At 41.2% G+C, this 16,563-nt stretch overlaps 2 protein-coding genes across 15 annotated transcripts in view; both read right to left on the bottom strand.

Annotated features, from left to right (window-relative positions):
* fasn (fatty acid synthase) overlaps nucleotides 1-3,487 on the bottom strand; it is an 80,449-nt gene extending 76,962 nt beyond the window's left edge. For all 3 annotated transcript variants that reach the window (XR_008566298.1, XR_008566282.1, XM_054754018.1), the window contains exon 1: nucleotides 3,043-3,487. The gene's annotated coding sequence lies outside the window, so the exon portion shown is untranslated. The remainder of the gene's footprint in view (nucleotides 1-3,042) is intronic.
* A 3,135-nt stretch (nucleotides 3,488-6,622) lies between these two features.
* Nucleotides 6,623-16,563, bottom strand: part of ccdc57 (coiled-coil domain containing 57) — a 59,841-nt gene continuing 49,900 nt past the window's right edge. For all 12 annotated transcript variants that reach the window (XM_054754040.1, XM_054754112.1, XM_054754050.1 and 9 more), the window contains 5 exons: nucleotides 15,993-16,221; nucleotides 11,856-11,956; nucleotides 10,096-10,212; nucleotides 8,999-9,152; nucleotides 6,623-7,096 (listed from right to left, as the gene is read on the bottom strand). In XM_054754040.1, coding sequence (XP_054610015.1) covers nucleotides 6,885-7,096; nucleotides 8,999-9,152; nucleotides 10,096-10,212; nucleotides 11,856-11,956; nucleotides 15,993-16,221 — 813 coding nt within the window. In that variant the 3' untranslated portion in view covers nucleotides 6,623-6,884. The remainder of the gene's footprint in view (nucleotides 7,097-8,998; nucleotides 9,153-10,095; nucleotides 10,213-11,855; nucleotides 11,957-15,992; nucleotides 16,222-16,563) is intronic.

The following is a 16,563-nucleotide window of genomic DNA, read 5'->3' as shown; positions in this document are numbered from 1 at the left end:
GGTGTGCAAAATACTTTAAGGGTAGGACTAATCATTTGACATGGTTATAGATCAATTTGTGGTGTGATGTAGAATATGACTTTTTTTTAAACAAACTCTTCAGTGCAATAGTAATTTATTGATGGTCCCTAAGCTCCTAGCACAATGGCACAGCAGTCCGGGCACAGTGAGGGGAAACTACCGCTGTAACCTGAAGGTTGCGGATTCGATCCTCTGTCCTCCTGTGATACTGAATCACCAGTTGCTCCTGATGCTGCGTCAGCAGTAGGTAAATGTGCTAACAGTGGCTATCATAACCTGAATATTAGCAATAACCCGGTTGCGCACGGCCATGTAAACACCAACAACCCTTTTGAAAAACCGGAATACGCTCATATTCCGGTTTTTAAAACCCCAAATATTACCCCTGGGTTACTCCTTTTCTCACCCGAAAATGGGGTCAAGTATACGCCTATCGGGATATCCCGATCAAAAGGAAAATTCACTTGTGTTCTGCGCATGTTCTCTGTTCGAAAGGAATCTTTTGTCGTTGGCGGGAACTACTTGCAAACAGGACGACACGCAAAAGCCCACACTTTTGGAGCGAGGGGGAAACAAGCCACCTCATTAGTGTGGTGAAAGACAGGAACATTAGGTCTTTTATTGACGGTAGAAAGTACCGCAATAGCCAAATCTATCAGAAGGTGAGCACGCAGTTACGCCAAGCAGGGTTTGTACGAACACATCTTCCATTTCCTATTTCTTCAAGTTCTCGCCTTTCATTAATGGACAAAGTGAGACAGAATAGTGTCAAGTAGTGGTGGTGGGTCAGTAACAGCACTAACACGCAAACAGAGGCGTTCATTATCCGCTGTGCCGGTGATGATGTTGTTTTTGGAAACAGGAAGAAGAGGCGTAAATGACGTGCATTGCGTCGAGACGTTGTCCGTGCGGGTTTTTTTTTTTTTTTTTTTTTTTTTTTTTTGACTTCCCGTTGTTCCAAATGTTTCAGAAACCGGAATATTGACTTTAATCGGAATATTGACTGCATGTAAACGTAAGTGTCAAAGCGCTTTGAGTGCCTTGAAGGTGGAAAAGACAGGAAGATGAAGCCCTTGCATAAAAGACAGCTGTTACATTGCGTACCACACACAAAAAAAAAAAACATTGGGAGGGAAATTTTAACACATGCACACACACACACGCATGCACATGCACACACATAGCTCAGTTCCATCTCACATAGTCCAGTTTCAAATGTGAAACTTGTACATAGTTCATGGTGTTATACCTGTGCCTTGAAAGAGCTATCAGAATCGTCTAAAAAGGTCGGTACTGAAAGGGTTGTCTTTTCAAAAATGGCTGGGATTGAATGAGTTAAATATGCATTTTTTTTTTTACGATTATTAGGCCGTATTCAACCACAAAACAGCCATCATTAAAAAAAAAAAATGCGATAGAGTGAGGGTGCAATGTTCAAACACTGCAGGGTATGATGCCCAAGTCCAATTTTTTGTTTTAAAATCTGATCTTTTATGTGGTCGTTCACGTTACCCAAAAAATGCGACGCGCATGCGCGAAAGCCCAACGTCACATTGCCTCAATTTGTGCACTCCTTGATGAGTTTGTGGCAATTTCAGGGATTTTGTGCAATGAGAGTCAACATTTTGTTAACCAAATGATTAAGATTAAAAAGGAACAGGGCAAGACTTTTGGCTAAGGCAGTTTGTGGAGAACTTGTCTGTTCCAAGGAGCGTGTGGGTGGATGTCGGAGCCAGGAGTGGTGGGACATGGACGCGAGCCGCTTCACTGACACTGACACAATTTTCCGATGACGAGAATAACTTTTGCTTTAATCCAAGTCTCGCACAGCACGGCAAAACACGCCTTTCGATGACGCATAGGTCGGCTATATGCAACATCACCGTTCAAACTGCGGTAGATTGGATACATATCAGATTTATGTCTACATACAAATGAGGATTGAGTTGCATTTCAAAAAATTGGTATTGTACTGTTCACACTGACATGAAAAAAAAAATCAGATACAGGTATAAGAACAAAAAGTCAGTATTGACCTGCAGTGTGAACATAGCCAAGGTGTTTTTATTATTAATAGCAGTTAGCACCACAATTTCCTCTCTTTTCTCTTACATGTTTGCGCTTTTTATTCCAATTTACCAGTCTTTTTTATTTTAAATTTGGTTTTAATTGCCACAATGTGCGGCAGACCAATAAAAAACAAGCTGCGGGCCACAAGTGGCCCTCGGCCGCACTTTGGACACCTCTACTACAGGAACAACTTGTATAAACTCACTGGCCACAACATTTGGTACATTCAATGCCCTAAGATTACAATGATCTGGATGAATGAGAACCCTGCGATTGGCTGGCAACCAGTCCAGGGTGTACCCCGCCTCTCGCCCAAAGTCAGCTGGGATAGGTCCCAGCAGACCCCCCAGTGAGGATAGGCGGCATAGAAAATGGATGGATGGATGGATGAGAATAGTCACAGGCGCGGTCCAGTACAATATTTCTAATAACAGTTTGGTGTTTATTAGAACGAGAACATGGGTTTAATCATGTGTTTATGGGTATGGTTATAGTTTGCATTACTCAGGAGATGTTTCAAGTAGTCATGACGGTAAATCCAGTAACCAAATCATTAGAAACCACTGCACTGTTGAATTAACACATTTCTCTCTGTAAAGCATCATGAAGCAATTGTTTGTCGGTGTGTCTCATGTTGAGTGCATCTAATGCAGGTTCTGTTTCAGAACAAGTTATTTCGTTCAAAAGATGCGTCTGCGTCACTTCCTGACCTTCATCAGGAGCCATCAATCAAAGTAAAGTTAGCAAGCAGAATGCTAATACAGCAGGAGTCCATATTCTTTGTCGGCTAACGTTGATAAAAGCCACTTTTATGAATAATTTACATCACCGTATGGTCTCACGTTGTTGAATTCTACACATTTATTTTCGCCCCACGTGCAATACTGAGTCACGCAATAAGAGGAGGACCTGTAATCCGCTAACTAAAACGCAGCTAGCTAAAAGGCTTACCTGTGTTTGGCGTGTTTTTTCCCCAAATGTCACCAAACAAAAGCAATGAATTAGATGCGAGGACTCCTTGGAGCACGAGGGTGGCTCGTTTATTCCGTCAGTCGGTCCACAGCGGGAGGGAGTACTTTACAGCCAGGCGTCTATCTCCGAGGTGAAATGCAGCATCCGCGCTTGACTGCTTTTTTTCCTTCTTCCCTCTGCTGACTTTAAATGTCTGACATTGTGCCTCGCCACGCCACATGGGCTGACAGCTTGGTCTGGCCGACTAGTCCAATGAGAAAGGAGGCCCGGCTTTCTCATCCAGCCAGTAGCGAGTAATGCGCTCAACGCCCCTCTCAGGAAAAAAAGTGAAAACAAGAGCTGGGGTTAGTGGAGTTCAAACCTGCACAGTCACTGTCCGTGTCTCCATCAAACACCCTGCATCCAACGCGTCGGTTCGGAAAGACAGCAGCCATTAAATGGATGTATTTTCAAAGACCAAGGTCTGTTAAGAGACTTTGATATATTTGATGTCGAAAACCACAGTAACTGCTTTCAACTCAAATTACACACGTGTAAAAACTAGTTTCACATTATTTCTCACACATTTAGACTCGTCTGCGCTCCAATGAGCCTCGCTCCTGTGCCACTAGCTAAATAAACAAAATAAAGTACCAAGAAGCTACTCAATGATTGCACACTCACTATACATTGTATTCTATGTTTGCAACGTATTTTATTCTTAAGGTTTTCCGTTTTCATCGTGATAGTAGTCAGTGCACATTAATCGGGTCACGTTCAGACATGCGCAGACTGAAGTCCTGTTTACAATTACGTAACTTTACTTTGAACTAGACGGTTGCGGCGCACGTGGGTGACACGCACACAGTGACTGATAGTAGCGGCGACCAATGGCACTACTGATGATACCAGGGATGGAGAGAGCCATCCAATCAGAGTCAACAGGAAGCAAGATAGCGCGATTAAGAGGCGGGGCGATTGATGACGAAACCGCTGGCGTGACCTGAGGTTACCGTAGTTCACGAATTCAGTCAGCTTGCATGATGCCCTGTCTGTCCTCCTGACCCACTCTTACTGAAAGTCATACAAAACCAATGAAAATGTATGTGTGTGTGTGTGTGTATATATATATATATATATATATATATATATATATATATATATATATATATATATGTATATATATGTATATATGTATATATATGTATATATATGTATATATATATATGTATATATATATGTATATATGTATATATATGTATATATGTATATATATATGTATATATGTATATATATATATATATATGTATATATATATGTGTATGTATATATGTATATATATGTGTGTATGTATATATATATATATATATATATACACACACACACATATATACACATATATATATACATATACATTTTCATATATATATATATATAGTGTATACACTGCTCAAAAAAAAAAGAGGAACACTTCGAAAATACATCAGATCTAAACTGGGGGAAAAATTATCTTGAATATCTTTCCTGATAACAAGTGGGTGACAAGTGGGCCAGGGCATCACTGCGGTACCTGGACGCATGGAGGAGATTCCAGGAGACATGTAGTTACTCCAGGAGAGCTGGACAGGGCCGTAGAAGGTCCTTCAACCCTCAGCAGGATCGGTATCTGCTCCTTTGTGCAAGGAGGAACAGGATGAACACTGCCAGAGCCCTACAAAATGACCTCCAGCAGGCCACTGGTGTGAATGTTTCTGACCAAACAATCAGAAACAGGCTCCATGAGGGTGGCCTGAGGGCCCGACGTCCTGTAGTGGGCCCTGTGCTCACTGCCCAGCACCGTAGAGCTCGATTGGCATTTGCCATAGACCACCAGAATTGGCAACTACACCACTGGTGCCCTGTGCTCTTCCCTTATGAGAGCAAGTTCAACCTGAGCACATGCGACAGACGTGAAAGGGTCTGGAGATGCCGTGGAGAACGTTATGCTGCCTGCAACATCATTCAGCATGACCGGTTTGGTGGTGGGTCAGTGATGGTCTGGGGAGGCATATCCCTGGAAGGACGCACAGACCTCTACAGGTTAGATAACGGCACCCTGACTGCTATTAGGTATCGGGATGAAATCCTTGGACCCATTGTCAGAACCTACGCTGGTGCAGTGGGACCTGGGTTCCTCCTGGTCCACGACAATGCCCGACCTCATGTGGCTAGTGTATGCAGGTAGTTCCTGGAGGATGAAGGAATTGATACCATTGACTGGCCCCCACGTTCACCTGACCTAAACCCAATAGAACACCTCTGGGACATTATGTTTAGGTCCATCCGGCGCCGCCAGGTTGCTCCTCAGACTGTCCAGGAGCTCAGTGATGCCCTGGTCCAGATCTGGGAGGAGATCCCCCAGGACACCATCCGTAGTCTCATTAAGAGCATGCCCCGACGTTGTCAGGCATGCGTACAAGCACGTGGGGGCCACACAAACTACTGAATCATTTTGAGTTGCTACAATGACATTTTGGCAAAGTGGACCAGTCTGCTGCATCATTTTTTCACTTTCATTTTTGGGGTGTCTTTGATTTCCCCCCTTTATAGGGTGATCATTTTAATTTCTATCAAATTATGTGGCATCATTTTGTTACTAATACATCACCCACTTATTATCAGGAAAGATATTCAATATCATTTTTCCCCCAGTTTAGATCTGATGTGTTTTTGAAGTGTTCCTCTAATTTTTTTTGAGCAGTATATATATATGGAAACTATACCTGAAATAAATAAATAAAATGGGGTCTATAACTTTACATTTTTGCTTATCATGTGTCATAGGGTTAAGGTTAGTTTTGATTTTTAGACAAAATAAAACAAATTATAAGAAAAGGAGGAGGTTTTATTAGTTTTCAGATATTTATCAAACAGATGCGCTTCTAACATAGTAGAGTGACCAATAAAGTTAAAAAAAACTAGGGCCGATTGACTAAAAATTTTAACCAAATGAATCACTCTCCAATTAATTAGTCATGATTAATCACCATTTGCAACGATGAGTGAAATATGCCCATTTTACTGTGAACAGAAGGAGAAATGACAACTGGACGGGATTACAGTATACAGTATATGTATATATATATATATATATATATATATATATATATATATATATATATATATAGGGCATCTTGGTTGTCCATGTGGGCAGCTGCAAATATCAGTTGAGCTTGAAGGTGATTTTCTTGGTTGTTTTCAGTTAATTTATAGTTTTTAATACATACAAAGACTCATATATATACCTGTGTGTGTGTGTGTGTGTGTGTGTCTATATATATATATATATATATATATGTGTGTGTGTGTCTATATATATATATATATATATATATATATATATATATATATATATATATATATAGACATATATATATAGACACACACACACACACACACACACACACACACACAGGTATATATATGAGTCTTTGTATGTATTAAAAACTATAAATTAACTGAAAACAACCAAGAAAATCACATTCAAGCTCAACTGATATTTGCAGCTGCCCACATGGACAACCAAGATGCCCTCTGTACAAAGGTTAGGTGGTCAGAGGAGACAAAGAATGAGCCATAACCCTTTCAAACCTTAAGAACACTCTACCAACTGTCAATGAAGGTGGTGGCAGCATCATGTTCTGGGGGTGTTTTGCCGCAATTGGTACTGGTGCACTGCACCAAGTGAATGGAATCATGAAGGAGGACTACCGCCAAATTCTTCAACTTCACCTCAAACCAGCTGCCAGACGGATGACACAATGATGTACTTACTGTATGTACAGTATATACAGTACTGTACGTCAGTCTTTAACATTATAGTTCCTGATCCTGCTGATTTTATCAGGGGCTTCATGTCTCAAGTTCTTCTGAGGGCTTGTCGGTGCTTTGGAAGGCTTCTTCATCTGCTGGAGCTCGGCTGGGGGACGTCTGTGGATGGGAGCTCTGGTACCAGCAACCATGACTCCAGCACTGCCGGGCTTAGTCGCGCCGGTCCTGTTCAGCTCACTTTCACCTTGATGCAGACACAAGAGTGTCAATTACAACACAACTGAACACAAATTGCAAATTTGAAATGGAACTTTTCATTATAAAGGAAGAAAAAAAAATCCAAACCTACAACCCCTGTGTGAAAAAGTGATTGCCCTCCCTGTTAAAACATAACTTAACTGAGATTAATTGAAATCTATCAGTCTGAAAAAGGTTATAAAGCCATTTCTAAAGCTTTGGGACTCCAGCGAACCACAGTGAGAGCCATTATCCACAAATGGCAAACAGTGGTCAACTTTTTGGAAGATGCGTGTCCCATTACATCTGGCGTAAAAGTAATGCTGCATGTTAGAAAAAAAAATCATACAAACAGTAAAATATGGTGATGGTAGTGTGATGGTCTGGGGCTGTTTTGCTGCTTCAGGACCTGGAAGACTTGCTGTGATAAATGGAACCATGAATTCTGCTGTCTACCAAAAAATCCTGAAGGAGAATGTCCGGCCATCTGTTGGTGACCTCAAGCTGAAACCAACTTGGGTTCTGCAGCAGGACAATGATCCAAAACACACCAGCAAGTCCACCTCTGAATGGCTGAAGAAAAACAAAATGAAGACTTTGGAGTGGCCTAGTCAAAGTCCTGACCTGAATCCTATTGAGATGCTGTGGCATGACCTTAAAAAAAGCCTTAAAAGCCTCCAATGTGGCTGAATGACAACAATTCTGCAAAGATGAGTGGGCCAAAATTCCTCCACAGCGCTGTAAGAAACTCATTGCAAGTTATCGCAAACGCTTGATTGCAGTTGTTGCTGCTAAGGGGGGCCCAACCAGTTATTAGGTTTAGGGGGCAATCACTCTTTCACACAGGACCATGTAGGTTTGGATTTTTTTTCTCCCTTAATAAAAAGTTTAATATGAAAACTGAATTTTGTCTTCAGTTGTGTTCTCATTGACTAATATTTAAATTTATTTGATGATCGGAAACATTTAAGTGTACCAAACACGCAAAAAAAAAAAGAAATCAGGAAGAAGGAAACACTTTTTCACACCAATGTATATGTTTAAAGAAAAAACGGCCTGAATCTCAGCTTTGTGTTATCATTGACAAAGTCTATTATTACTATGAACTTTTTCTCCACTGCTCATCTTCCATTTTTGCTGCGGTTGTTTTTCTATTTTTAAATATTTCAACTGTCTTCTCATATTTTTTTCATACCATTGTGACTTTATTCCCATAATATTTTTACTTTGTTTTCGTAATATTAAAATGTTTTCAATTTTCCAAAAAGTGGCAACTTTATTCATTTTTAAAATTTCTAATATGATAGGTGATGACTGTGTGAATACCTGACACAAAGTCGCATTCAATCCACATTTTTGCCAAGATTTTGGCTGTTAAAGGGGACCTATTATTCTCATTTTCGGGCCTTTGTATTGAGTTCTCCTATAGAGCAGCTACACAGAGAAAGATTTGAAGATCTTCCAGACTCTGCACTTCTTCCTGTAGTGTTTCCTTGGGTTTCCTGCCTCCCGCCCGAATAGTCTGTGTCATTTACTCCACCCCCGGCCCTCCTCCAGGTACGCCTCCCGCCCAGCCCACTCCGCTACGATTGGTCACACACCCAAGCGGCCACGAGGACTTCCGGACAGTTGCCTGTTGCGCACGGCACATTTTTTACCTTATATAGGAAATAATAGGCGGTGACCTATGCAAATTAGGCCTTACATGCACGGGCATCACAGTTGGCATTCATCAACCTAAGAACACCGGTGCGAACGATTATCCCTACTTAAGAACGTGTCGTGAATGTGGCGCAGTTTCCAACCCGCGCCTTCTTAAGTACACTTCTGAAGAAGACTTTTAAGAAGATGTTTGTGAATGAGGCCCATTCATCTCACTCATTCTACCCGAAGACACTAGCACAGTTACCCTCTGAGTGGAAGGATGAGCTGAGTCCACGGTCTAGTATTTCCCAAATCTCTTTCAACGATGGGAGAGAGTCCTCCGAACCAGACTGCATCTTCACCTCCAACGAGTTCTGTAGGTGGCCGACCGCAGGACTTTTGTCTGACATTTTAGATGTCTGGGAAAAAAGAACCAAGGTTAAAGTAAAGCTCTATATGTTGCATTTTTTTTTAGTTGATTGCTTTATTTAATAAAAATGGCAAAACAGGAAGCTCAAATCCAGTTTCATAAACCCAGCTCTTACTATATGGAAGTTGAGCAATATTTTGGGGGAAATTGACAAGCATGCACAGTATTGCAATCGCTCCTTCACAGTTACATTTCACAAACGTTCACAATAGAAAGCAATAAAAAGACTCCAAATTAGTGTCCACATAAGGACGTGTCACGTAATAAATGCAATCGCTCCTCCATACGTGAAACAGAGAGCACGTGACAAACTGTGAAAAAAAAAGTGACCATGTAAAGTGAGAAATGTTGTGCTGACATGCTGTCATGTACTGCCAATAAATATTTTTAGTGCGTAGTTTCTTAAATAATGTATCAATGTATAGACATGTTCTACATGAAAGGTATCCTTAAATTACTTCTTTTGTGATCTGGTGCAATCTTGAAAATGCAACTAACATAAGAAATGACATCTTTTATGATGTTTTATGTTTCATGATGGAGTTTGCATGTTCTCCCCGTGTGTGTGTGTGGGTTTTCTCCGGGTACTCCGGCTTCCTCCCACATTCCCAAAAAACATGCAGGTGAGGTTAATTGGCGACTCTAAATTGTCCATAGGTATGAATGTGAGTGTGAATGGTTGTTTGTCTATATGTGCCCTGCCATTGGCTGGCGACCAGTCCAGGGTGTACCCCGCCTGTCGCCCGAAGTCAGCTGGGATAGGCTCCAGCATGCCCCTGCGACCCTAATGAGGATGAAGTGGTATAGATGGTTGGATGTTTCAGATGGGACATTTTGAGGTCAACCATTATCCCAGTATGGGTTTTGTTTAAGGACATGCGGTGGGGCAAATTGATGCATTCAGAAATGAAATTTGACAAATAAACTCTTACCCCGGGCTCATCAGAGGTGTTGGGCCCTCTGGACCAAAGGTTGTCATCTCCTTTTACGGGAGGACCTGCGCTCTCAGAAACCCTGCAAGCCGTTTGTCTTACAGCATACTGAAGCTCCTAAGAGACATGAACATTCAATATGGACATGAGTGGGACCACTGCGACCTCTGGTGGTAGAAAACACAACCAGCATCCGCTCCAACATCCACCGGTGGTGGCCAAACTTTTTCCAGCGGGGGCCACATCGTGAAAAATGAAAGGATGCAACTTTGCCACTTTAATATTTTGTAAATAAGAACTTATATATATATATATATATATATATATATATATATATATATATATAACTTATATATAACATATTACAGGCGATAAAGCCTATTATTAGTATCAACTTCATTCACTCTTTGCTCTTTTTTTTCCCAAAATTTCCAAATATTTCTTTTTAAGTGCACTTCATACATTTTGTTTCCGTAATATTGTGACATTATTCACATCATATTTTTACGTTACTGTATTCTCATAACATTACAACCAAGTTTTCAAAAATTATTTATTATTACTATTATTAATTATTATTATTTATTCGTTGTTTTTTTTCACATAATATTCTCTTCTCTTCTATTCGCTACTCTTCATTTCTCAACTTTATGCTACTAAAATGACATTATTTCTGTTCATAATATAACAATGTTATTCTTGGAAAATTACAACTTTTTTCCTTAATATTTTGACTATTTTTGTAAAATTATTGCAGATTTTTTTTTTTTTTTCTTGTTTAATTATATTTTTAGAATGTACCAATGGCCATTTACCATTTGGACACCCCTGCAATATAATGACAGGCCATGCCAACCACAAACCCGGTAAGTACAAGTGGAAAAAAAAGTAAAGGTTTCTGGTCAAAAAATGACTGAATCTATTGTACTTAGAAATTAAAAATACATGCAAAAAGTGTTGTTAAAAAGCAGACAAGTGGAACTTTTTCCAAAATGTTTATATAAAATGTACCTGCGACATAACACGTTGAAGATAAAGTGCTTTCACTCAGCTTTAAGTTACATTCGACCAGTCTGTAACAAGTTTCACTTTTTGGTGTCCTTGATATTTTATTTTTGCAGTTTTTTTAATGTACTTTTGTGTTTACCTCTATAGTGATGGTAAGCTCCACTCAAGTTTTTAGGAGTCACTCACTAAAGTGAATCAAGAACTCGATTCAGTAAAGTCCAGTGTCAGTGCGTGTGCGAAAAAAACCCAAACAACCTCACATGGAGATGATTCAGCGCTCAATGCGGTGTCCACGTCCTCCAAGGAAATGCCATGAGTCCACATTTCGACTCACTAAACCCGTGAGCCCACGTCAGCTTCATGGTTCACTCGGGCACCTGATGCCGGAGTTGGCAAGCGAGTCAGTAAAAAACTTGCACGTTTTGAACGACTCATCTCTATACCTCTATAGCTCATCTTAAAAAGTGTTTCTTTTCCCATAACTTCCTGTTTATACTGTCCGGCCCCTCACACGACAACAAATCATGCAACTTCTTCTTCTCCTTTGGATCGATCTACGTTCACTATATCTTCCTGCAGCCATCGGCTGCAAAAACAACATGAAAAGTAACGACTGGCACCGGTGCTCATTGGAAATGTATTGGAGTGGTCTTTTCAGCACTTAACCATCCAAGGAAAATGAGTCAACACGGCCGTTATTGTCCAAAGAGCTGGCAGCACAATGGAAAAAACCCAAACCCAAGAGCGTGTACCTGTGTGGTGAGCTTGTACTGTAGTTGCTCCAGAGCAGAAAGTCGATCATGTTGATGTCCTTCTTCCACTGGAACACAATCTCCTTTTTCTTCAACTGAATCTGCATGACACACAAAAGACGGCTGACTCAAGATCTGTTCTACTATACAGCGCCTGACAAAGGTCTTGTCACTTATCAAACAATAAATAATAACTTCTAGTTGCTCATTTGGATTCAGAAATATCTTATATGAAAGGCAAACACCTCTAGATTATACTTATTAAAGCAAAATAAAGTATTGTATCATTCATTGAGTTTTATCATTTAATTAGGACAGAGAGGTCACATTGTACTTGGGGAAAAGTCTTGTCGCATACCAAAATAATGTGCGATAGAAATGATATTTTACTTTGAAAACACAAACACAAAGCCAGGGTGCCTTGGTAAAGAAGCTCCCATGAGCTTGGAGGACTCCATCCATACGTCTCAGCAATAACTCATTGATGAAATCATCGGGAATGGCAGAGTAAGCAGACTTCATCAAGATTCTTTGCTTTCATCTTGCAAGCCTACTCCTTCATCTAACCCCAACATGCTCAACAATGTTCACGTCTGGTGTCTGCGCTGGCCAATCCTGGAGCATCTTCACCTTCTTCACTGTCAGGAACTTTGATGTGGAGGCTAAAGTATGAGAAGGAGCGCCATCCTGCTGACGGATTTGCCCTCTCTTGTGATTTGGAAGGTAAAGGGCAGCAGGAATTTAGACAACACAACAGTGGTGTTGCATTTGCTAAGGCCCACAGCTTGCAGAGAGGATGGCCAGTAGAAAAGTAGGAAAAGGTTGATTTCCCTGATGATTCATTCATTAAACTGCATCAAATACTACAAAAGACCTGTGGAAACCGGCAACATCAACAGCCTGAAGTATCAAAAATAAGTGGTGTGAAAAAGTGTTTGCCCCCTTGCTGATTTCTTCTGATTTTCTTCTTTCTTTTGCATGTTTGTGACACAAAAATGTTTCAGATCATCAAACAAATTTAAATATTAGTCAGTGACAACGCAACTGAACACAAAATGCAGTTTTTAAATAAAACTTTTTATTAAGGGAGAAAAAAACAAATCTCCATGGCCCTGTGTGAAAAAGTGATTGCCACATCCGTTAAAACATAACTGAGATTAAATTGAGACGTATCTGTCTGAAAAAGGTTGTAAAGCTATTTCTAAAGCTTTGGGACTCCAGCGAACCACAGTGAGAGCCATTATCCACAAATGGTGAAAACCGGGAACAGTGGTGAAGCTTCCCAGGAGTGGTCGGCCAACCAAAATGATCAAGAGCGCAGCGCCGACTCATTCAAGAGGTCACAAAAGACCCCACAACAACATCCAAAGAACTGCAGGCCTCACTTGCCTCAGTTAAGGTCAGTGGGCCTCATTCACGAACATCTTCTTAAAAGTCTTCTTAAGAACTGTACTCAAGAAGGCGTGGGTTGGAAACTGCGCCACATTCACGACACTTACTTAAGTAGGGATAATCGTTTGCACCTGTGTTCTTAGGTTGATGAATGCCAACTGCGATGCCCGTGCATGTAAGGCCTAATTTGCATAGGTCACCGCCTATTATTTCCTATATAAGGTAAAAAATGTGCCGTGCGCAACAGGCAGCTGGAGGCGGAGATGGCAACGCGCAAGGGCAAGACTGAGGAGCAGCTGGACAGCAAACGAAAGAAAAACTTCAATTCTACTGAAATAGAGGTGCTTTTACAGGGAGTGACCGAACACAAGACCACCTTATTTTCACGTGTATCCACCGGTCATCAGGCCATCCAAAAAGAGTCGGCATGGAGCATCATTGCAGACAACATAAATGCCGTTTCCACGGAGAAACGCACCACCGCACAGGTTAAAAATAAGTGGTTTGACTTAAAATAGAGTAAAAAAAAAAGATTCGACTGCACCGGAGGGATCTGGAGGAAACGGGAGGTGGGCCATCAATCAGAAACCAAACCGTTTCGGAAACTCTAGAAAATATTTACACAATCATGATGGAAAAATAAAGTCAAAATACATAGTTTGTGTGTGACAATGTATTTTTTCTGTGGTTACATTTGATTAGACGCTGCCTAATTAATACAGCAGCCCCGTGCTCTGGCTCAAGACGTGGCTGGGGGCGCTTGTCGTTATCTGGGGGTGCTACGTGCACAATAGACACACCACGTTTCATTGCGATGTTATTCTGTTCTTGCACACCTGCAAGAACAGAGAGGGAAGCCTGAAGCGGGACATCAAATATTCGTGGCTTTCAGCAAATAAATCTAATGGTCCCTTTACATTCTCTCTCTGCGCAGCGCACGTCCAGCCAGCTACTTTTTTTTTTTGATGAATTGGGATTTGAATATATATTTATCCATGGAGTATATTTTAGTTGTTTTGATGATAAATAATTGTTGGGATATTTTATTTGCACTACATTTTTTGGGATCAGGTTGCAAAATCCATCATGAGGGCGATTGCGCATTGAAAGTGCAAGATTTATTTGTGCGTAAGAGTCCAAACAAGACTCCAAAAACCGAAAACAAAACACCAAGGGCGAAAGTACACCACAAATCTACCGGGGGCTGAGCCACGGGAAAAAACACTACAACAAAAATCCTAAACACAAGGTGCTGCTCGACACGGGGCTAGCAGGAGACAAAAGATATACATGAACAAAAAAAAACACTGCTGAGAACCAAGCAGGAAAAAAGACTAGTACTAACAAAAGGTGCTGCTGAGAACCAAGAAGAAAAAGTAAAAAAGAGAAAAAATGCCACTGCTGGAGATAGCCGAGCAGGGAAATGACTAGTACTCACAAAACAGGCAGGTATGACCAGAAAGCTAGTACACAGGGTATATTACATGAGGCAGGGAGGAGCAGGAAGCAGGCGTGGCTCGGGAAACAATCTGGCAACAGGTAAGTGAAACACCATGGCATAAGTTGTCCAGGTGAGTAATTGAATGCTGGTGTGTATCGGTAGCTCCTCCTATGCCAGTCAGCAGTGTGCTGCAACAAACAACAGAGAGATGGCAGCAAAGCAGCACTCCTGCTCATGACAGTGTGTGTCCCATTACATCTGGCGTAAAAGTAACGCCGCATTTCAGAAAAAGACCATCATACCAACAGTAAAATATGGTGGTGGTAGTGTGATGGTCTGGGGCTGTTTTGCTGCTTGGAATGGAACCATGAATTCTGCTGTCTACCAAAAAATCCTGAAGGAGAATGTCTGGTCATCTGTTCGTGACTTCAAGCTGAAACCAACTTGGGTTCTGCAGCAGGACAATGATCCAAAACACACCAGCAAGTCCACCTCTGAATGGCTGAAGAAAAACAAAACGAAGACTTTGTGTGGCCTAGTCCAAGTCCTGACCTGAATCCTATTGAGATGCTGTGGCATGACCTTAAAAAGGCGCTTCATGCTGGAAAACCCTCCAATGTGGCTGAATGACACAATTCTGCAAAGATGAGTGGGCCAAAATTCCTCCACAGCGCTGTAAGAGACTCATTGCAAGTTATCACAAACGCTTGATTGCAGTTGTTGCTGCTAAGGGGGGCCCAACCAGTTATTAGGTTTAGGGGGCAATCACCTTTTATTTAAAAACTGCATTTTGTGTTCAGTTGTGCTGTCAATGACTAATATTTCAATTTGTTTGACGATCTGAAACATTTAAGTGTCACGAACATGCAACAAGAAAAAGTAATCAGGAAGGGGGCGAACACTTTTTCACACCACTGTACATGCTGCCCATTACCTTCCAAATCACAAGACAGGGTCAATTCTTCTCATACGTCAGCCTCCACATCAAAGTTCCTTTTGTGAAGAAGGTGAAGCTACTGCAGGATTCATCTTTTTACTTTAATTGGCTGTAAATTCCTATGGGTTAATGAAAGAAATAACTTGTAATGCTGGTATACACGTGCAAGAGAGTGTGAAACACTATTTTCTATCCATTCTTCTTTCTTCTTGTTCCAGAAATGATCCACAAGAGAGAACATGAGCTCTCGAGTGCAAGGATGATGAGGTTTTAGGACTGGACGCGAGATCCGATAATAACATTGTTAAAAATCGTTCCCAATGTTCTTCTGGTGTATATGTGACTGAATGCAAGTTTCTTACTATACCCTGTCCTGCAGTGGTGATGCGGGCACGAAGGCAGTTGCCCATCTGGATTAGCTGTTGCTTCTCCCTGCTCAGATGGGCAATGTAAGCCACTGCCTGCTTCAGTCTGCTGTGCACCAGGGTAACGTTCCTTCCAATACTCTCAACATTCCCACATGCAGCGCCAGCCATCAGAGATGAGGTGAGCTGCTGCTGCTGCTGCCGCCACAAGTGGAGGTTCTCATCCTGGAGCTGTTACACCAGAGACAGAAAAGTCACAATTCTTCTTTGGATTTGCGCCAACTTGTAAAAATGATGGAGAAATCAATGAAAATGGAAGAAAACTCTCACAATGTTAACCGAAGTGAACATCTATTCACAGGATAATTGAATGGGTTAACGTGCCAATACTTGACAGCATTTTAAGTCAGGGTTGTCCAAACTATTTCCACAGACGGCCGCATACAGTATAGACAAATTGAAGGGTGTGGGGGACCACTAAGAATTCATTCAATTCCATTCATTAAACATGCTAAAATCAATGCAATGTTGGTCAAGATATGCGAAACTGCCTGGGTTCTGCTCAAGGTTTCC

Source organism: Dunckerocampus dactyliophorus, chromosome 2 (genome assembly GCF_027744805.1).
Source record: "Dunckerocampus dactyliophorus isolate RoL2022-P2 chromosome 2, RoL_Ddac_1.1, whole genome shotgun sequence".
In the NCBI taxonomy this organism is placed as follows: domain Eukaryota; kingdom Metazoa; phylum Chordata; class Actinopteri; order Syngnathiformes; family Syngnathidae; genus Dunckerocampus; species Dunckerocampus dactyliophorus.
Note: the sequence above shows the minus strand (reverse complement) of the source record. Positions and strands in the feature narration are given on the sequence as shown.